The sequence below is a fragment of the Silene latifolia genome, chromosome 7 (genome assembly GCF_048544455.1).
Source record: "Silene latifolia isolate original U9 population chromosome 7, ASM4854445v1, whole genome shotgun sequence".
NCBI classification, from domain to species: domain Eukaryota; kingdom Viridiplantae; phylum Streptophyta; class Magnoliopsida; order Caryophyllales; family Caryophyllaceae; genus Silene; species Silene latifolia.
In genome coordinates this window covers 122,464,850-122,487,959 of record NC_133532.1, presented here as the reverse complement: position 1 = coordinate 122,487,959, position 23,110 = coordinate 122,464,850, and the positions used below count along the sequence as shown (strand labels likewise).

The 23,110-nt window shown below is 36.9% G+C and overlaps 1 protein-coding gene and 1 pseudogene across 1 annotated transcript; one reads left to right on the top strand and one right to left on the bottom strand.

Moving 5' to 3' along the window:
- The first annotated feature begins 581 nt into the window (after positions 1 to 581).
- LOC141592874 (uncharacterized) lies at positions 582 to 14,165 on the top strand (annotated as a pseudogene).
- Positions 14,166 to 14,439: 274 nt separating this feature from the next.
- LOC141592873 (ubiquitin-like modifier-activating enzyme atg7) lies at positions 14,440 to 21,318 on the bottom strand. Its single transcript, XM_074413747.1, has 14 exons — positions 20,975 to 21,318; positions 19,903 to 20,117; positions 19,544 to 19,735; positions 19,399 to 19,453; positions 19,019 to 19,113; positions 18,717 to 18,903; positions 18,207 to 18,312; positions 17,960 to 18,104; positions 17,727 to 17,876; positions 17,141 to 17,329; positions 16,430 to 16,618; positions 15,824 to 15,939; positions 15,361 to 15,520; positions 14,440 to 14,915 (listed from the first exon to the last, which is right to left on the bottom strand). Exons 1-14 carry the CDS (start codon positions 21,102 to 21,104, stop codon positions 14,742 to 14,744), a joined length of 2,103 nt encoding a protein of 700 aa, XP_074269848.1. The 5' UTR covers positions 21,105 to 21,318; the 3' UTR covers positions 14,440 to 14,741.
- Between the last annotated feature and the right edge of the window lie 1,792 nt (positions 21,319 to 23,110).

Below are 23,110 nucleotides of genomic sequence, written 5' to 3'. Positions count from 1 at the left end.
TTTCCATTTTGCACATGGTAACCAACTTTTTAAGTTTGTGTACATTATACCCTCCATGTTTGATTTTTATGCACAACATACCCTTTTTGTCGCTGTAAAAAAAACTCAATTGCGCATAACTCCTAGACCGGAATTCTGAATCGACCAATTTTTTTCCTAAAATGATTATCTCATCATAATCTACGATTTGTGAAAAAAAATTGTCGACTAACATTTTATAGGGTTTTTTTTAACGAAAATCTCAAATCAACCATATCTTCGATCTTAAATTTCCGAATGACCATTTTCGTTTTATCAATCTATAGATCTCGAAGAGATATTCAATTTGAAAAAAAAATTAATCAATTCCGATTTCTGGTCTATAATTTATCACCAATTGAAAATTTTAAAAACGATAAAAAGGCAAGTTGTGCTTGAAAATCAAAACTTAAAAAGTTGGGTACCACGTGAAAAATGACAAAGTTTGAGGGTACCACGTGAATTTTCCGTTTTTTTTTTTTTTTTTTTTTCTTTCAAATGAGCATGAATGCATGATGGGTAATGGGCTAAAATGTCCAGCCCATCAAACCATGATTAATTTACTAACCATGTTAAACCCTCTCAAAACCCCTCTTTCCCCATTTTCCTCCGTCTCCTACCTTGCTGGCTACCTTCACTTCCTCTTCAATGGCCGTTGACGATAAATCCTTCACTCTCGCCTCCATCCTCCACGGCACCAACTCCAACGGTAATTTTTTTTTTCACTATTCGCTTGTTTCATAAATATCACCTATTTTCCGTCTCCGTCTCGATCATTTGTTTACCTTTGACTCACAAAACACAAAAAAAAGGTAAACAAATGAACAAGACGGAGGGAGCCTCTTATTACTCTCTCCTCTATGTTTCCCCATTCTATGATTGAAATACTGTCAATTTTATCCCTCAGATGAAGAAACAATACCTAATTTTGAGTCGAAACCGTCTTATACGGCGAAAATATTGCAATTACTACGGAATATTAACTCGGCTGAGCTTCAGCTGTGTACTGACGGATGTAAGGAGTTTAAGAAGCTTTTACGAGGGAGTAATGGTGGCGAGTTGTTATGTGAGTATGTTAAGCTTTCTTCTAAGTTTACGGAGCTTCTAGAAGCTTGGAATAGACGGCGTGGTAAGGCTGGAAGTTCGAATTTGTTGTCGTTAATTTGTTTGATTTTGAATCATCCTGTGGGGAGGTATGATAAAGGGAATCATGATAGTGTTAGGGTTTCGATTAGTCGAGTTTTGGACAAGTTTTGTAGGTTGATAGTTGAGGAGAAAATGGAGGATTTGTATTTGGAGATTAATAGTAAGGAAGGGAAGAGGCAAAAGGCGGCGTTGTTGTTGTTGGCTAGCGTGGTGAGGCGAGGGTCGTTGTTGGCGAATGAGGTGGCGAAGAAGTTTGATTTTAAAATGCCGGTGGTTAGGAGATTGGCGGAGTATAAGAGGAACACGGTGGGGAAGAGGAAGGGGTCGACGAGGGGGGCGTTTGTTGAGTTTGCTATGTCGTTTTTGGAGGTGGGGAAACCGGGGTTAATGAAGTCGGTTTTGCAACAAAGGGAGGTGTTTTCAGGGATTTTGAGAGGGCTTGGGAATGATGATGATGTGACCGCGGTGTATATTTTGTCGACATTGCGTGATAGGGTTTTGACGAGTGAGTCGGGGATTCCACCACCTCTTAGGAGTGTTTTGTTTGGAAGTGTTACTTTGGAACAATTGGTGGATATTTCAGCAAGGGGGGAAGATGTGCTGGCTGCTAAAGTTGCGTATGAGGTTCTTTATAGGGTGTGCATTGATCCTTCCAATGGGCTTATGCCTGACCCAAAGAGAAAACCGGTTCCGTTGAAGGGAAATCACAAGCGGCTTGTTGATCTTATGAAGAAGCTTAGAGCAACAGATGTTGAGTATCACAAGAGGTTGCTTTTGGCAATCGTAAATGGGAGGCCAGCACTTGCTTCATCTTACTTGGATCAGTTCCCTTTTAATCTTGAGGATCATACGTCGCCTATGTGGTGAGGCTTCTCTTTTGTTGTTAATAATACTTGCTGCTTATTTGTTTGGTGATGTATTTTGCTATTGCTTTTAGTTTTGGACAACCCCTTTTTGAGCGCGTTTAAACGCACTAATCTTTAAGATAGTTGCCACTGTTAACTCTCTATAAAACCAAGAAAGGGGAAGAAACAATTTTATTAAAACAATACAACTTTGATTGCGAAGGTAGAATGCCTCCTGTGTTGTGTGCCTGAGCTGCAGGCCTTCACCTTCTGCCTCATTCTTCGAGCCTTTGTTGCATTCACGCGCTTTATTGCCACGAGCCTTTGTTGCATTTGTTGCCACTCGTGCCTTTTAAAACTAAGTCATTGTTGCACCCAGTGTGGTCTGTAACTTTGTTTTTTGGTTTTTCAGGCTATCTGCTGTTACTCTGGCTGGAAAGGTGGTTTCATCTGTGAGAGATGGGATTGTGTGGGATTCTCTTACTGAGCAACCTGCTGAGTTGTTAACATTTGAGAATACGGATGTTCAAAATGTCTATAATTGTGTATGCCTTCGTTCATTCAATCGTCTAGTAGTCAATAAGGGGCTGCTTCATTCTGATCCCTTGATCAAGCATGGTACCTTAAGGCTCCTTTTGGAGGTTCTGACATTGTACAGCTCCATCATGGATGCAGTAAGTCTTAACGGATTGTCGTCTCTCAAGCAGAAATTAAAGGACGAAGTTCGAATTTCGCTCCCTGACTCCCAAGTTTTGTTTACACTGATCAGTTCTGTTAGTTCTATTTACCAAAACTGTACATCTCGTAAGAGAGCATATTCGGAAGATTTATGTGCACAGAAAGCCATTAAAAAAAAAAAAGGCAGAAAACTGATACTAACCATGACGATGTTGATATTTGTGTGGGTGGGCTACATTCTGCTGCTGATACTATTTTGTTTGACGATAGTGAAAAAATAGAGGCAGTTACGTTGTTTGCATCAGGTAATGAAACTGATGACAGCGTTCTGTCGGAAATTTGGGATTCAAACGAAACCTTTCTCACACTAGATGTGGTGAATAAGGGCGATGTATTTTTCCATTGTAAGGTGCTTGAGGCTCTCAAGATCTATCATGTAAGTTTCTCCCTATACAAAGATATAGTGTTGGTCATTCCAAGGCCTAAGTTTCTTTTAAATTGGTTCTGTTGTGTCTTTCATGATGATACAGTCTGTTGTTCTAATAGCAATAACTAGTAGATTTGTCCATAGTGTATATTTTCGTTTTTAAGTATATTTGAAAAACACAAAAAATTTTGGTCAAACAAAAGAGAAGGGTAACAGGTGAATCGTGGATTGGAAGTTTTTTGTTTTCTCAATGTCCCTGATTGTTGCATGTCCGTTCATCCGTTGTATCTTTTCACTTTCTAATTTGTAAGTTCTAAACTGGTAACTAAGTTCAAATAATTATTTGATGACATGGACTGATTTGTAACTTCTACTCACAATGCAGCGGAATTTGATTGATATTTTGGAAGTGTCTTATGATGTTCTGAAAATCCTTCCAAGTGATCCATTAGAGTTGCCAAGTATTCTTCAGCAATCTTTGCTGAGCATGCTGATAGAACACTTTGGTTGTTCCACAGAACTGGATCTTTCATGTACTATGCTGCCGCCTATCTATAAGCATCTGCAGTCTTTGCTTGTTTTGTTCTTACATTCACCGATCAAAGACATAAGACAACAAGCATATATTTTGGCAAAAGCCGCAATGATGAGCACTGGTGCCTTTGACCACAACTCATGGGAAACCGGTTCATGGTTTTTGTTTTTACCTGGAAATATTGGGCCTGATGATTGTTGTAGATACACAGATAATAAATCACTTCAGTCTTTGTCTACACCAATTGTTTCTTTCCTATGTGATGCTGTATCTACTGTGGGAAATAACTTGGTAAAATATTGGGATATTTTGAAGCGTCAACACTCAATTGTGGACACTGGAAAAGGTATTAATTCAAAGATAATTTGTGTCTTGTTATTACTTAGCTGTTAATATTCTGTACACATCAATAGGGACTGTCGCGGTTAAACATCCATGACAATGTGGCATATATATGTTTTCTTAATGCCACAGTAACTCTTTAACTAATCACTTGGGACTGTTATGATATGTGTAGGCATCCTACATGTACGCTTGAAAAAAGTATGCTTTAGTGAAATGGAAATTTAGATTGCAATATCATTTCTTGACCTATGTATACAGATATTAATGTGGGACGACAGTGATATTTGTCTAACAAGAACAAGCGTGGGTTGATTCGATTTTATCTGTGATTCTTTTCAGTGGCGCTGACGTAACTGTGTCTTAAAGAGAGAAAAAGGTGTATAAAAATGGATTGGTGGTGTAACCGATATTTCTGAAATGGATTAGAAGTAGGCTGATTTGAGAAAAAAGGAAAAAGTAGTCTCAATTTTTTAAACCGATCGTCCTTCACTTATGGAGCCATGATTCTTACTGCCTGCCTTAAACTACAGTGACCTTTTCTTCCACATTCCAGTTGGTTAAGATTCTTTTTAATATTTCACGGTTATATAGTCAGTGGTTCTTTGAGCATTTTCCTAATATCTCACCCTTTGTTCCTTGATAGAGAAGAATGTTGATGTTAGTCCACTCATTGTCTGCATTCTCGAGAAGTGTCTGAGGCTGCTTGGCTCAGGTTCAGGAACATTCACGTTGCCTGAAAAATCATCGATATCTGTGTATGTCTGTAATACATTAAGGTATCTGTTGCAAACCCAGGTAAACATAATAACTTTGGCCTAAGCTCTTTGCATTTGTAAATTAGCTTGTGACACTTCAATTTTCAGGTTGAAGCTGGAAGCTTAGCTGCTATCATTCATCAGTTATTATCAGAGAAACTTGAGGATCATAACTCCACAGTTGCTGATGCGGAAAGTCGCTTTTGTGAATGGAAGCCGGTGATTGATTTAATGTTATTTTCACAGAGTATCCAATGCCAGGAAACTTTAAATAGTTGTTCTACTGCTATAGTTTCTCAAGAGGGTAATCAATCTTTTGCTGATACACTCGCTGAAGTGAACAGCCTCTTGAGTGCAGGGAGTAAAGGTTCTGAAATGCTTAAAGCAGCTTACTTCACCATAATATGCTCTTCTCCTGATGACTTGCTGCAATATTTTCCACAAGTTATGATACTTTCTGGAAAAATACCCGGGTTTCATCACTATGTCATGAACTACTTGGGTTTTGATCACGGTGTTATGACACGCATTTCTGAGTTATGGCCTGACATGTTCCGTTCTGCACTTAAAAAGAGTCTAGTGTCATCTGTTGAGGTGTCAGAAATTAAAGGGAAACCGTCTTCATATTGGACGACGGGAACAAATTTTGAAACAGTAGAATATGGTTCAAATGTTTTTGGTTCCTTTCTGATAGAAGCACCTTTTCATATACTATTCCCAGCATTAGTCTTCTGTGGCCAGGAAAGCTGTTTGGAAATTGAGGAATTTCTTATAGCTAAGGCGTCTAACCTAACAACCGAACAATTCATTTCTTCACTGCGACTGGTGCTCTTTTGGTTTAATCAGATACATTTCTCTTATAGAAAATGTCCATCTGAACAACATGAATGGCGTTCTGAAGTATGTTATAAACTGGTGGAGCACATTTTGGGGCTAATGTCTTCTCTTAAAGTAGGTCAAGAGGTAGCGAAAATGATTTTCGTTCACCCTGCAGTGACATCAGCTTTATCATATCCTCTTAAAAGTAGTTATGAGCTCACTGAAGAAATCATAAAAGATTGCTCATCAGGACTTCTACACAGCTTTGTAGAAAAACTTTGTAAAACAGAGCTTCATGTTGTCAAGTTGTTGACCACAACTTGTGAACACCTGTTAGCTATGTGTAGCAGGTTAAATTCGTCATCCCTGTATACTGATTGCAAGGAAAATACCGCGAAATCTTTTAAGAACTTTGTGCAGTGGCTATTTTCAATATTCAAGGACAGGTTTTATCTGTGCTATAATTCCCAAAAGATGACCTTGTTGCCAATCTTATACGTGGTTGTTGCTTTGATGCGCTTCATATCACCAATTGATATCCTTGAATTAGCAAATTGGATCATTACTAGTGTAGAACGTTCTGATTCCATGGATTTTAAGACCTCCAATCTTTCTCCTGTATGTTTGGCATTTTCTTTGGGCTGTGCAGCTTTTGACATGGTATCTCAGTTTGTAGAATCTCCAGATACGAAGGTGCTGGTTAGTAACTTATTCTGGGCAATAAGAATGAAAAGTCTTGATGCCTCTTTATTCCAAAGCATTTATCTTAAGGCGTTTCATTCTGCAACAATATGCAAAGCTGACATAGCGGATATATGCTTGGTTAAAGCTCTCAATGTTGCGCAGAGCTTGCTTGATAGGCAAGAACTCCTTCCATTTAGTATGGAAATTACTCGAGTAATATCTTGTACTCCCACCAATATAGTATCACATTGTGTCGATGGGATTAACAGTACCAAAGCAAAGTTATTATGTCTCTTGATTGAGTTGAGTCCATTACATTCTTCAATTTTTGGTCGCTTGCTTTCTGAAACTTTGAGCAAATGTAATCTCCAGAGGGTAAATTCAGGCCCAGAATGCATTAGTAGGGTTATTTCAGATGATGTGTATGTGATGCTATTGCCTGCTGCAATTTCATACATTAACTCTTCGAGGACGAAGCTCAATGCACAATCCTCCAGGGATACTGAAGTGATTTCTGCTTTTTACTCAAGGCTTCTCATAAATGGTTTTATTAATTGGAAAGACTTTGTTTCTAAGGTTATATTTAAGGTGGAGTATCGTGACTTCTCGACTTCTTCAGTTGCGGATATTCATGATCTTTATAGTTGTAGTCTCCTCGGAAAAGCAGTTAATATGTTACAGCCATACTTCACTTCAATCGAGGGTAATAGTAACGAGAGTGATGAGCTGTTTAGTTCAGTTTGCCCTTGTTCTGGTGCTTTGGAAAGTTTCTTGGATTTTGATATGGGGAATATCGATTCAGTTGAAGAACTGTTGGGCTTAACTAATAGAGCAGTGGCCAAAATATCTTTGTGTCTGATGGTTTTGTTCCCAGAGGATTGTGACAAGCATCCATCAAGCGAGACAAGTGTTGAAAAGGAATCTGTTTCGGGCCAGAGCGATAAAAATTCTCTAAGAGTGAGGTTTCTTGACATGTTAGTTCGTGTTTGGCAACAACTTGTAAAGAAATTTCCATTCACCCTTAAAAGCCGGGACCAAGAGGCTCCCATCTTTTTGCTGTTAAGATCTCTTGAAGTCTTTGCATTAAAATGCATATCTACATTGACATTGAAGATGCAGAATGTCTTGATTCAGATGCGCCCGCTTCCCTATGTGGTAGAAATCACAAAGGCTGCTCTGCTTCATAGGTTTTGGGACCCCACAACGCTAGAAACTCTTCGATTCATTTTACTTTCTCTATCTGATGGGGATTTGCCTGTTGTTCTAATTCTTCAGCTGCTTCTTGGGCATTCTCAGCTGTCCTCGGCTCTCACATGTGTTAGTAGCTCATCTGACTTTGTTGTGTCTGGGATAGCTGTGAAGCCCATATCTAGCTTTTTAAAGTCATTTGTAATTCCTACTGATAAGGTCCCTAAAGAACCTGAAAGATACAAGACTGTGCTGGAAGTTATCAAATTACTGAGGCAACTATTTCACTTAAGAGCTCGTCAAGATGGTTCACTTTCTGAAGATGACTTGGGTGTAAACTTGAGTGATTTGGTTTTGCTGCTTCTGTCCTCGTATAGTGCCACCCTTGGTGAGATTGATATGGAGATTCATAGCATTCTTTCCGAGATTGAGTTGTTGGGTCACAAAAAAATTGCAGAGCTGGATTACCTGTGGGGAAGTTCCCTGTCTCTTAGACAAGAAAGCCACATGGGTAAAAATTTGTTAAATAATGATATGGGAGATGTGGAATTAGAGAGCAGGCGGAGTCAGTTTAGGGATAATGTCCCAATTGACACCAAGTTATTAGTTGAGACAATAATCTATTTTCCATATAACAAGACTGCGAGTGAGAAGACTAAGTTCTTTGACAATGCTCTCTGTGATTATGTAAAGTATGATGCAAAGGTATTAGATATTCACTCTTATTTCATGGCTGTGTGGATTTGGTTATGGGTTTACTTGTTGATGTTCTGAGTCTAATTCTTTGTTGGATTCAATGCAGGGGAACATGAGTATACGAAGATTTGAGCTTTATGATCCCATGTTTGTTTTGTCTCTCTCAATTCATAGCTTGTCAATGGGCTACTTGGACCCCATAGAGTTTGCTGGTTTGGGTTTGCTTGCTGTTGCCGTAGTGAGCATAGCCTCAGTCGAAGATGGGATAAGAAAGTTGGGTTATGAGGTTCTTGGGAGATTCAATGAGGCATTGAAGGTAGAATTGCTATTTCATATCTGTTCCTCTCCCTGGGAAAAAATGTCTATATTTACAAAGAAAGGCATTGTGTTTTTCTTTTCCGATTTGGCATCGTGTGATTCTTCATTTCTTCTTGTAATTTTAGTGAGAAAATAGTTGAAAGGAAGTAGGCGTATATTTGTGCTAACTTTGAATTCGAAGGCATTCTTAATGCTGTTGGTGATAAAATTGGTTCGCGCGCGGTTCCTGATAGTGTGACTTTATTATTGTAGTTATCTAGCTAGAGTAGAATTTATTTCTGGCAATACCTTTTTGTTGTGTGTCTGTGTTTCAAATTTTGAAAGTGACTATTGTTGGTGATGGCAGAGTTCTCAAAAGAAAAGGGAAGTGACAAGGTTGAAGCTTTTGCTGACGTACTTACAGAATGGGGTTGAAGAAGCATGGCAAAGAATCCCCACCATCTCTGCTGTATTTGTTGCTGAAGCTTCTGTTGTGTTGCTTGATCCTTCAAATGAACACTTTCTAGCTATAAGCAAATTCTTCTCTCAGACTTCTCGGATTGATTTGAAGGTTTTCCTGGCAAAACTAAAATTTGTTAATAGTCCTCTTTCCGTTGTTTTCTTGTGCGTATTCTGCTATATATGCAGTGATATTAGGCCCATTACTCATTATTTGTTATATTTGCAGAAAATACCTTTTTTTCGTGATGCTTTCGGGACTGGCTCTGTGAATTACCGAACTGATAGGCTGTGGATGCTTAGGCTGTTGTATGCGGGGATTAATTGTGAAGATGACGCTCTAATCTTTATAAGAAATGCAGTTCCTGAGATTTTACTGAGTGATTATACCTCTTCTACTTCGGATATTGAATCAAAGGAGTTGATTCTTCAGGTAACGAGTTGCAAAACTACTACCAAAGTGTGAATCATTTGATTTGTTTTTACTCCTTTGTAATATTGACTTTACTATTTCCTGCGTTTATGCTGTAATGTTGATATTTCTGTGACTGTGAACTTGTTTTTAAAGCTGAGCCCTCGTGATCATTGACTATTACCTTAAACTTGCAAGTCAATAGTTCGGATTTCACAAGAGCAAGACTTACAACTGCAATGCATCCACCGGGGTTCACCATTCTCAGCTCATCTCACACTATAGTCACCAGATACTGAAAAATTTATAGTTCTCAAAAGTACCTGTTTTTTGCTCTACACTGTCAACATTGCCTAATCTTCTTTCCTTCTTAGTAATGCTGAAGACTAACTGTTGTGTAGTTCTGAATCCTTCTGTGGTACTCACTAGAAAGTTACAGTTTTGAGATATAGCATGTCCTTAGCCCTTTATAGCCCAACTTAAAAGAGGTTTCTCCCTCACAACATCAGCGACTCCAGAATTCGGAATTTTATCATGTTCTAAAGTATTGTGATGGATTCAAAGACTCGTTGACCTGTGGAGTGTCTGGATGAAATGAGGCCAAAACCAACACATGTTTAAAACTTAGATGTGTTATGTATTCAGTGAAATAGCAGTTGATATTGGCATATGTCCCAAACTCCCGCCAAGACATGATTCACAATTCTTTTTATAGCATCCTAGATGCGCTGTGGTAATGCCGCAACCTCGTAGTGCTCATTGCATGGCAAGACGTGCCATTGGGTGAAAGGGTTTGTTTGTCCTATTGTGTGTCTTGTGTGTTACTACCTCTGTTTTTTTTGAGACACTCACTTTTCTTTTCAATATCTCTCAAAATACATAAGTAAATATTATAAAATGTATACTCATACGAAAGCTCTTTCCATAAGGAATTTAAAGGTATAATTTATACGATTTTTAGACAAATATGTCTGTAAAAATTAAAGTCAAAGCTCATCTCGAAAAATGAAACATCATATAAAAGAAAACGGAGGGAAAACACTGTTACCTACTAACCTTGCTTTTTAACAAGCACTGTTAAGTTGGCATTTCTGAATGTACTGCTCCTAAGTCATTTTTTAACTAAGTTTTATGTACTTTCAACATTCTGATTAGTATAGGATATGGCTTTTTGGTCTTCCATTTGTTTATATTTTATGGAATTTTTTGTATAATACGCAGATAATGAAGAAATGTGTTAAAGAACAGACGATGGCACGTTATCTCATTGAGAACTGCTGTTTAATCTCATGGTTATCTTCAGTTCTGGCCTTGTCAATGAGTGCTACTGATGATGCTGATTTGTTTGCATCCAAAAACATCATAGTGGTGCTGGAGGTACTAAACATGCTAATGCATACTGCTTTCTCTTATCATAGGCGTTAAGATAGTTTTTTGCTCCCGTGTTTCTTATTCAGCCTATGTTGGTTTTGAAGAATTATATAAGGTGAGAGGCATGGGGAGCATGGTGACCTTTTGAGTTTGTTTGCATATTTAGGAAAAGCTTTTAAACATCATATAGTAGTGTAACAAAAACTTTGGATTTTCATTGGAGGTCTGTGATAATGGATAATCTGCATTTATTGTTAAGTAAGAAGTAATCAGAAAGAAAAATATGGAGATGAAAAGTTTTATGACAACCGCTTGAACGTTGCTTTATTGTGGTATAATACTATTTTACTCAAATCTCAATGTCACACTAAGAATTTGAAATGTTGTTCCCAATGTATCCGAGCTTCCGGCTGTTTAGTCGCCTGTTGTAAACTTGTGATGCTACTTATGCTAGATTTATGCTTGTAAAACTTGCACGACTGTCTAATTATTGCTGTAAGGTTGGTTTACTTTTTAAAGCAATTGTTTCTTTCACTTGCTTTCAGAAACAGTGAGCCCTTAATGTATGAAAGTTTCCCCGTTTTTAGAATATGCCTCCTGAATGTCATAATACATGATGTCATCAAAGTTTATAACAGTTTAGATGGCTTAACATATTGCTTCAGCTTCAGTTGTTAATTTTTTTTTTCTGACCTCAGATAGCCCTGGAGATTGTTTTATCAGGAAGCACCATGGAATGGTTTCAAAAGCATAGCCTTGAGCAGCTTTCTGATCTTTCATATCATCTCCTGAATCTATTGGTTACAAGGTCTAAGTTGTTTCCGAAGGATGGGTCGTCGCAAGTTATCATGCTGAAAGTGATTGGGTCAACTTTAGAGGTTTCACAGAAAAGGAATATTGACCTACCACATTTTACTCCATCTCTACGGTCTTTATATCAACTATATGAAGCTGTTGATGCAGTAAATAGTGAAAATTTAGAGCGGTGTGCTGAATGTGGACTGAAGGCAATACTTATGAGCACACCCCCTACAAACTTTGACATGGTATTTCAATCTCTTAGCATGTTCTTTCCTTTTCCATATTTGCTGTTTATCCATGCTGATGCTATTACCGAGCACATGTTTGGTGAACCATATGCATCACTATCTGGGTTATAATTTATAAATGGTAAAAAGTCATCATGATGAGTGATGACACAATCAGACATTGTTACTCATTGTTCTGGTTCTTCACGTATTTGTACTCCTTGCATGAAGCAACATCTTTCGTGTAACTTTTAAGTTTTATGTATATTTATTCCTGAATTTCTCTTTTGTGTATTGATTGTTTCTAAACTTGTGCATTTAGACTCTACTTTGTAGAATGATAAACTTGAGCTCAGAATATCTCTGTTATATCACCTGATCTAAAGTTACATAATACTAATAATGCAAATCAAGGTGATGTATCATGGGTTATGGGCTTATGGCGTGATGCTGACTGCGGCACGATTAATTGCGGTTTGATTGTATTCGTCATATTGGTGGAATCTCCTATGTATAGGGTATAGATTAGTCGTATCAGTCAAATGTCAACCAAGTATCGGTGAAACATTGGCTATTTTTGAAAGGCCTTCTATATCTTGGAAAATTTAGGCACAGCAAGCAGGAGAACTGAAAACCAGTCGGTGTTAAATACCAAAACAATGCCTTGGTTTCTTAAGGACTCTTGCTTGAAACGGATAGGGGCTCAAATGTTTGCAGCCTTACTCCTATTTAGACTGTTATCGTGTTACAAAATACCTGGGTTCAAAATTTTGATGTATTCCACAAGTTTTGATTCTTGCATTGTATGCTGTTTTTTTTTTTTTTTTTTTTTTTTTTTTTTTTTTTTTTACCTATAAATGACGTGCTTTCTCTTTTTTATCCAGGGCATGGAAGAGCTGTCAAAATTTCTGGTCTGGGCAGTTTCTACAGCTTTGCTCTTAGATTCTAAGCAGGCCAAGCGACAGATAGAGTCTTCATTCTTTACTATGGGTGTTGAGAAACCCATGCTGGAAGACTCTATAAGTTCAACACTTTTACGTTGGCTTGTTGCCTCGGTAATCCTGCAGAGAGTTTCAGTCAGCCTTGGTGACTCAGGAGCTAGCTTTTTCCAGAAAGGCGGAAAAGGAGAAACTTTGCTGTCATTTATGGAACATTTAAAGAGCGGAGATGGAGAAAGCAACCTTTATTCGGGCAGCAGAGGAATTTTAGCTGCTAATATTTTGCATTTGCTACAACGTCTTGACATGAACTACAGAGTGCTGCCTTCTGCTATTGCTGCACTCTCTATCCTACTTTCTGATCGGTTTATTTCAGGTATGATCAGAGTCCTAACATTGTTAGTGTAGTTTTGCTACATTTACTAGCAATAGAACGTGAAAAAATGGCCTCGAGACTTATTATTATTTTTTTGACCGAGAATAGCACTGAATGATTGTTACTTAATAAAAATATTCTCAATCACTCAATTGAGACTTATTTTACTTAATTTCATCATAATCTGGAACCAAAAGGCTTTGTTGGAAATAAAAGCAATGTTATGAGCTACCAGTCAAGTAAATTGAGGTCTGTGTAATGTGTATTATTGATTATTGATTTGGTGAATGCTATTAGTATCGCGGAGAGCGCTAAAATATTTACCTATCCCCACCCCACTTCCATAAGAAAGTGAATTGTAAAATGTGAGTACAATTGTTTATATATTTTTTTTTTACAAATTTGAAATCGAGATCAGAAATAAAGGAAATATGAGGTGGCTGAAATACTATACTACTACTAAACTAAACCTCTTTGATCGCTGCATAACTGTACTGGATGTGTGCGAGTTTTATACGTTGAGACACTTGAATGTTACGCTTTCCTCTATTCTTCCATGTTTTTCTTTGATAACAAGTCAGATTCATGTTTGTTTGTGTGTAGAAGGCGAGTCAGACAATCTCTCACACATCAATTCATTAATGTCGAAGATTAGCTATCCTCAACAAGCTAATCCTGCCTGGAAATGGTAATACTCCTCGCACCCTTTTTTTTTTGTACTTTTAACGTTTTCGATATATTGGCCTTTTTCTGTTCCTGCACGGAATTCTTCTATGGAATGTTTTGACAATCAAGTTTATTGTGCAGGTCGTTCCAGCAGCCGTGGGCTGACCCAACAGAGAGGAACGCTGATTCGGATAGAATGGATGAGGTCGATGCCTGTCAAAAACTTTTGGTGATATTCTTAGAAATTATGGAGAATAAATCATTGAATTTTTCGCTACCAACCCGTTGTGAACTAGAAGCTTAAGATATTGTGTTACTCCGTACTTGTTATAGAAGAGCTAGATTATTGTACAGAAAATATTGTAGTTTGTAGTTTTTAGAGTGCCTACATTTGTGATTTGCCCACATTTAATGTGGGATTTTTGGCGTAGTGTAAGTGAAGGATACTGTGTAATGATTACATGTTAATTAACGGAAATTTTGTTTAATTAACGATTTAAGATTTTGATTAATCATATTATTTTGAGTAAGCGGCTTTTTTTTTTTTTTTTGACAGCATCAAATAGCATAGCTTACACAAGAGCTCCCTGAGCAAGATTAGGGAAGCGGTAACTAAAACAAACCGTTCACTAAAAACTACGGAGAAATATAAAATAGCATTGAAATTTTGAAAACAGTTCAACTTTTGTTCTTAAATTTTAAATTAACTGATGTTAAAGTTTTCGTTAAAATTGGTAATGAATATAGTACAAGAAATGAAGCATATGGTCAATTTTCTTGCAAAAAATAAGCTGATTACAAAAATGAATCGGTTTAAACGGTTAAACAGTGAACTGAACTGCTTTTAAACGTTTCATTTTGGATTGTTGTTTCGCTGAACCCAAATTAGCTACTGGTCGCTAATGGTCATGTAACATGTGCGGCATCCCTACAACGCGACCAATGCTGCCTTTTTGTGGCCTTGCCGACATGGTTTTGGTATTTACATTTTCCATGATGTACAAGTCCATTAGTGGAAAGTGGAAACACATCCAAAAAAATATATGAAAAGCTCAGCTTCATATTTCTGCGCATTCGTCATTCTCCAGTTCGTCTTCATAATCCCAATCTGGTTCAAACAAGTTAGCTGTCTTCTTCAACTCTGTCAGTCCGGTGAGATCCTCCAAATAAGTAGGGTGATTAATTGCCTTCATTAAAAAATCCATTCCATTCTTCTGGAATTCAGATACTACCTGAAATTGTTCAATCCGTATAATGCAAGATTTAGACGAGTTACAACAAGGATATGGCTTCGGATATAGATAGATAACGCATGAAAAGAAGCAAAATACAACACAATGCAAGGTATCAATACATGTTTTGCTCTATAAAGCCGATAAAGTGGATACGAGTTGAATAGAAGGCTCATGCCCTCGGTAAAAAAACCTTCTAACAAGTCATCAAGGAACGGTTCTTTGGAAATTCCGTGGAAACAATATCTATATAGTATGTTTTTTGAACTCAGGAGTGATGCTTTCGAAGCATTGAGATAACTGAAGGGAAAATTTTGATTCATTTTCAAAATTATAATGGTCAGAAACTTGTTGATTCAATTTAACTCAAGGTATCAATATTAATTCATTTTCAAAATTATAATGGTCAAAATTATAAGGGAAAATATAATGGTCAGAAACTTACAATATTACTACAAGCTGTACAACTGTTTGAAGCATGGCCAACAAGGGTCATCTGAGAAAACTGAGAAATGGAGCCTCGAATCTGATGTGGTAGTATGCCAAGAGGAAGATCATCGCTTAGTCTCTCATTTGATCCCGAAATTTCAGCAGGGGCATACATACTGACCATATGCATTCATTTAATGATCAAACTTAAAATCAATGAACAGAAAATAAATTAAAATAAAGAAAAAGAACTTAATTTCTTTTATATAAAATACTCCATTTGTGTTATCCATTTGTTTATGTTGCTTTTTAATCGTTTTTTCAGAAAGCAAATGCAAATGATACTGCCACATAGGGGTAATTATAATGGATAGGTAGGAGTAAATGGCGGTCTTCCAGTCAGGCACTAAGCCATAAACAATTTGCATATTTTATCAAAGATAAAATGGTTAAAAAAAAAAGAAAAAAAAAAAAATTACCCGAGGGGGTGATGTAGGACTCCTACTAAAAGCTCAACTGCAAGAGCTGAAGCAATAGGAGCAACACCTGGGCGTGTGACTGTGCATTGCTGGTCTAAAGTGCGATTAGCAGTTGACTGCAAAATAGATAGAAACGATGGCAGGCGTATCATATAAAGTTACTATAACTGGTGATGGCAGATCCAAATAATTTTAGAATAATACTCTATCCACTAAAAAAAATATCCACCCACTTTAAGCAAAACGGGCCAAATGTCACCACCTTAACACCAAATGTCACCAGTACCATTTCCATGTGATAAACTATCTGTTGTAGCTTAGGAAATGGCACTGGTGACATTTGGCGTTAAGGTGGTGACATTTGGCCCGTTTTGCTTAAAGTGGGTGGATATTTGGCCCGTCTATAGCTATAGCCTATAGACGAATATGCGCAGTCTATAATGAGAATTTGTGAAAAATATATCTTCTATAACTTTTAAGCATAAAATTTTTTGATAGCGCAAATAATTTCTCGTTCATTGCCAAGGGATCTTAGGTATTACTATAACAAGGATCCGCCAATATATATATGAGTGCCAAATAAATCATATAAAAGGAGAGAATTACATCCACGGGAGCAACCACATCATTGCAGAAGTAGCAGCCCAGTCTCTGCCCACCACTTTTGTCACCTATAGACAAGTTGCCGAAGCTTGACGATAGTTCATTAGTCACTTCAGGAGAGGAACTTACGGGACCAGTACCATGACGCATAACCAAGTAGCTTTCAAATCCTAAAGCAGCATTGATAGTAATCTACAAGGGGAAATACAGTATCAAACAAGTATCAGAGAGAATTCAAAACGATCGTGCGACATTCAGATTGAGGTTTTAATGACCCCGTAACTGAGACACAAACTTATACGAGACGGTTTTACATGTGAGAACAATTCATCAACCCTAGACGGCCAGATCAAAAAAAGAATGCATAAAGATTTAGGTTGGTCATCACATCTCAACCAAGATTCAAGGCAATTGAGAAGGTCAGTCTTAAAAAGTTAAGAGGCTCAAAAGCCACTAAATTATGGATAGGTAAACACGAGAGATGTTACCATTTTTGTCAAGTGTCGAGATCATTTCAAGAAACTACAAACACATACTAGTTAATGGTTTATGTTTCATGTTTAGGCATGTTTTCTCTGGTGGAGAATGAGCGTGGATCTCCCTATCCCACTTGCAATGCGGACATAAAAACCGATTCAAAAGAAAACGTGAACTATATTGGCTGAGATACATGGAGTAAGAGACAAAGCAATGGGTATAATTTCAGAAAACAACCTTGTTAGCAGTGGCACAGAGTAGTGTTGGAAGCCATCGACTTTCCCTTGTATCAGTAAGCAAGAATACCACATCATGGGAATTTACCAACTCCTGTAGTTGTCCACAATCATCCATAATCTTTTTCTCTTCTTGAATCGAAACTGGATGTCCGGGCATTGGAATCGACATCACAACACCTTTTGCATCCTGGTAAATACAACGAGAGTGTCATGGTCCAGACAAATCACGAGAAAAGATACACAATTATGAACAAAATCTTCCTCCGTCCATGAATAAACTTTCTAGCTCGTTTTACACTAGAGGAACATCGTAAGATCCTATGCAGATGGAAATGCAAGTTGATGAAAGATGTGAGGTCACAAACCAAAATGACAACAAATAACATTCGAAAAAGGAAAAGTTAAGTAGGAACTTTATTCGTGGACAACTCAAACCAAGAAGTTTGTTCATGGAAACAGGTATTAGTAGACTGACCGCTCATGGCTTAAGGAATCAATGAAGATGCGAAATGTAACCAAAGAAATCGTAAGATCATCAACCAGTCTTTTCCAAAAAAAAAAAAAAAAAGAGGAATATCATTTACCACAGAAGGGTATATACTCCTTAGACTGTTCTCTGCTGCGGTGGCTTTATCTTGACCACAGTCCTTCAGTGTATACAAAGATTGCCTCAGTGGATTAGATATGGCCACCTTACCACTGTCTAGGAGGGTAATCTTCCTCACTCCCCAAGCCTGAAAAAGTAATTAAATAAGGTTCTACATAAAAACATGATGTAAATGCAAGCAGACTGATCAAAATCATTACGAGTACTTACCATTAATGTCCGAGCAACCTGACATCCTAGAGTGCCAGCTCCGATGAGAAGACACCTAGTCTCAGATAAAAGATCTATATTCAATGAAGGTAATGCCCGCCATCTCATCAATTTCAAATTCAGATCAGCAGCAGATTCAGCCAACCTGTAAAACAAGGTACCAGAAAAAACAGGTTAAGGAAAGAAACGGTGGAGCAATATGATTAGAAGAGAAAACTAGGAGAGCAAAGTGATAATGACTTCGTACCTAGTAGGATCCAATGATGTAGCAAGGTTAATTGATCTCGTTTTCTTTTGCCTTTTATAAAGTTCCCATCCAATATCCTGAGGTACATGATTCTGGTCTTTCCACTCTGCGTAAAAGAATAGTTTACGATTAAGAAGCAGATTAGGAGTAACTTAACAAGGTCAACACCACCAACAGCAGCCATAACAACATTACCTCAATGCCTTACGGGACCACGCAAATAGCGGGGTAAGTGGGTTCGATGTATGAAGGCTTACCATGTATTAACAACAGAACGAGATTATTTACAGATGACCCATGATAAAAATTGCATTTAAGTTTGCATTAAATCACTGCTAAATCAAATGAAAGGAAGTGTTGCCAGTGTAGTGAACCATATTGCTTTATTCCATCATGATCGGAACCAAAGAATAGTGAACCTTTTGGCTTAATCAGACATAGAAACAGTACAGAGAGTCGACAAGAAGAATAAAGGAGCTAATCCAGTTAGAAATGCCTTTATCACTGTACCTTGTGGAGATATCCGAGCCTCCACGATAAGGGATGATTTCATATCTGCAAAACCACGACTCTCTCGATAGCAAAAGACGTGGACAGTTTCCAGGTTCCATCTTGAATACAGGAAGGCAAGAAAGTTGCAAAGAGGCCAACCAGGGTATTTTGGAGAATGGCATGGGTCATAAAAACCAAATAAAATCTGCAATTTAGACAGGGTAAGCATCCAAGCCGCAGTACGTGAAGGAATATAAAGATACTTGCTCTTCGAGTGGAAAAGTAAAAATCTAGAAAAAAGTTGCAACAGATTTTCAAACCTTCTCATTGTCTTGCCTGCATGACTCCCACTCGTTAAGATGCCTTAGTGTAGCATGGGAATTTGAAGCAATCGTAACAAGAAAAAAGGGGACACCTACATACATTTACATTAGCTTTGTCAAATGGTTATTTATATATGGAGGACGAATACACGGCTAATAATCGAGAATTTACTAGAACTAACAACAATGATTAATTAAATTTTCAGGGAGGGTTAGCTTTATTTGTATGTTGATTTTATGGTGTTAAATTTTTCCTCTTCTTTTTTTTTTCAATTTTTACCTGTCATTAACGGTTTCAAAAGATGATTCATGTTAGCCGATCTCAAATCAATTTGGGGTGAAGCTTTTGTTGTTGTTATTGTCGTTAGAGGGTTTACCTGTAGTAGTGGTTGAGTTACGCCACTCATTGCAGGCAGTTGAGAGGGACTTGGCCTACAATAAGAGTTACATTGAAATCAAGCAGAAATTAAAAAGTACTGGAAATAAATGGCCAAACTGCAATGATTTCCAAGACTTCAAAACCTCTTCTAAGCTCAACCACTGTGATGCAGGCTTCAGATCAACCAAAGTTGCAGGAGGATTCAGCATTATCGCAGGAAAAGCAACTCTATAATAGAACTCCCATTTCTTGAGGTCGGCAAATGAAATAAGAAGAAACCTTAACAGTCTTGAACAATCTTTCTCAATGTTTCCATTATGAATGTCAATCCAAATCTGCCGGACCAACAGACAGACATTATTCAATCAAGTGATTAACCCGTTCACATAATTATTATAATTACCAACATATATAAGCAAAAGACACCAAGACAATTGCAATATAGATATGATATAACAATTAAATCTAAGCAGCAAAGTCATGTAAGGAGGGTAAGACACACCTTCTCAGCTTCCTCCTTCAATAGTTTTTCTTCGTCGAGATCATTAAAACCCTCCATCGTATTCAGATTGTAGAGTGTGCCTGGAACAGGACACCTGTTTCTATTCGTGTGAATGGAACTTGATGACGGAACCTCACCAGATTCAGATGGCAAAGATTCCGAAAGAAGAGTCAAGTGGTTCGATAATTGAGGATGCGAACATGGTGCAAAAAAACCTGCCGAAATGGTTATACAAAAATCATACAACTCCACCAACAAAGATCATAAACACAGCAAACTAGCAAAGAAGCTAAAATTGCTTCGTAATACCTAAAATCAGATTACAATACCATGTTACTCAGACTCTTCTTATTCCGCGTAACCCAAGTCCAAGTGTCCAACTTTTGACACTCGGGCACGGATATGACACTTGGACACCTCATTAAAGCCAAAATTTGCGGATGTTTCTTTAAAACAGTCACTGGTAGATCGACTTTGCGACTTTTGTTTTAACTAATGCATTCACAAAAGTCGCATACTTTCAACATTAATCCTTATACTATACTTGATCAATCACTACTCTACGACAACAACATTACTCCAGTGCCTCAATGGCTCCCGCAAATTGCGAGGTACCCTTGTGTTAGCAACACAAAGAGGTTGTTTCTGAATGACCCAAGATGAAAATTACATCAAGAACTGGATCGAACTTCAAGAAAGAAAGAAGCGTAGCCACTTTAGTGACCCATTTCGCTTATTCCATCATAACCCAGAACCAAAGAGTAATGAATCTTTGGCTCCATTGGAAATGAAAACAATTAGATCAATCACTACATTACAAAATGCAAATTCCTATCCATCATCTAGCTAAAAATATTGTTCTAATTCATCACATTGGTATTGCTTAATTATTAATTAACACCCACATAGTGATGATTGACATTAATTAACCTTAAATCACTAAATTTCTGCATTTGGGCAATAATCATCTTTCTAAAATCTTGATTAAACAAAAACCCAGAATTCAGTATCAAAAACCCAATTCATAAAAGCAGATAAAATCAATTTAAAAGATGATTAAAAATGAAGGTACCAGTAAGAGGAACAGCAGATTCATCAAGACCCCAAGAATTGAGCTTTAAGTTTGTCAATTTATGCCAAAAACCCTCATCAAGTAAACTTTGTAGAGGTGCAAATTCCAATTTTGATCCAATTTTGTTCATCTTTGTAGCTCCTAATTTGTTGGAAATTGTTCAATTTTGTGTGTTCGTTGACTCAAATTTGATGATTTTAAAGTTTGGGAAGGTCGAGTAGTTTTGAGTATCTATGGACTTTGAGATTTAGTTTTTGTCAATTGAAACTTTGATTTCGTGTCGTTAATTCGTTTTACAGACTTTCCAATTCTTATATCCTACACCAATGTGTAGGATACTACATACTCCCTCCAACCCCCCACTCCCCACTCATCCTCAACTTCCTCCTTTTTTTTTTTTTTTTTTTTTTTTTTTTTTTTTTTTTTTTTTTCTTTTAAAATTTTAAAACAAAAATTAACTTCCATTTTTAAGAAAAGTATGACGGTCATATTCAGTTTAAGTGTTACATGTTCATTCATTCATTTATACGACACTATTATATTCATTTTAAGTTTAGTGAATATGACAATATCGTTTAATGAATATGTGCTTTAAAGTGCGATATTCACAATAGGACACTATCATATTCACTTTCAGTTTAGTGAATATGACAGTGTAGTTTGATGAATATGTACTCCCTCCATTCAACTCCACAAGGCCCTTTTCTTTTTTCACGTTTGCCAACGCGTGTTTTACGCGGTAAATAACGTTAGCTACGTATTTGCAAAAAATATAAAAGTTAGATATTTTTAATGTACTCGTAAAGACGAATCAAACAAGATCCCACATGAATATATTTTCACTTACGTATTGAAAGAAAATTGATAGTGAATGCTCACTTGTGAATAGTGTGTAAAATAGAAAAGGGTCATGTGGAGTTGAATGAAGGGAGTAATATATAAGGTGTGATATTCATCTGATGGTTCTATTATATTCACTTTCATTTCAGTGAATATGATATTTATAGTTTAGTGAATATGACTTTATTTGTTCAAATATATTGAACAATAATCATGAACGTTTAATTTCGTACCAAAATCGCATAATACAAAATAATTTAAGGAAAAAAAATTATGTGATATGATATGAATATGTCAATTACGTTATGTGAATATGTGAGGAAAAATAAAATAAATAACAAAATATATCAAATATGATCTCAATTTGTAGAGGAATAAAAATTATGAATAATAATATATTTTATATTATTTTCTAATTTATTAAATTTATAATTTATTTATTAAAAGAAAAAAATTAAGAAAAGGGAGTACCATGCACCATACTCCTAGGTGCATGGTATAATTTACCCAGACTTTCGTTTATTTCGGTCCGGTTTGGTCGGGTCACTACAAGTCAAGTTTTTCGGTCAACAACTTATTGGGTCATTTCGCGGCGGGTTATTTTGGGTCATTTCGGGTTAGATTTGTCATTTTGAGTCACTTCGAGTCACTTCAAGTCGTTCACTCTTGGTCAATTGGTCGAATTTACTTTGAGTCGGGTCGCTTCGGGTCTATCGGTTCAAGTTCGGGTCACTTTTCGGGTTATTTTTGTGTACCGAGTCAGCCTAATCGGGTTTGGTCATTCGGGTTAAGTTAGCTTTGCTAGCTCTAGATTAGTAAGTTGTGTGTGTGACACGTTATTGCCTGAATCCACCCCTGGTTAATATCGTTTGGTCTGAATTATAGGGAGTATCATGTTTTTGATAAAGGGCTGACAAGGCAGGGTGATCTTTTAATGATTTTGGAACGGTGAATAATAAATTTTTCATAGTCGCGACTTGTTGAGTGCGAGTCGGGTTTAGAATTGTGAACAAATACCATCAAAATTTTGGAAGAACATTACATTACTATACATAGCATACATGAGCTAATGAAATATAAACTCCGACCAATTAAAAGATCAACTTATAATATATTGAATCTTTCTATATGTTTACCGAGTTCTCTAATACAATCCTCTTAATATATTTTAACACGCGAGGAAAAAGAAATTTTCCACTCGTGTTCTTCTCTCTTACCCTAATTCGAAAATCCGATAATACAAACAAAAAAACTACTCAAAAATCAAAATAAACTATATAAGCCTATAATTTCATC

What these genes read in the sequence shown, in the direction of transcription:
- LOC141592873 (XM_074413747.1), bottom strand. Translation starts at nt 21,104, where the DNA reads ATGAACAAAATTGGATCAAAATTGGAATTTGCACCTCTACAAAGTTTA. An exon ending in TAACTCAACCACTACTACAG is followed by an intron (nt 19,114 to 19,398) that starts GTAAACCCTCTA and finishes AAATGTATGTAG; the next exon opens with GTGTCCCCTTTTTTCTTGTT. An exon ending in GTCCTACATCACCCCCTCGG is followed by an intron (nt 15,521 to 15,823) that starts GTAATTTTTTTT and finishes GCATATGGTCAG; the next exon opens with TATGTATGCCCCTGCTGAAA.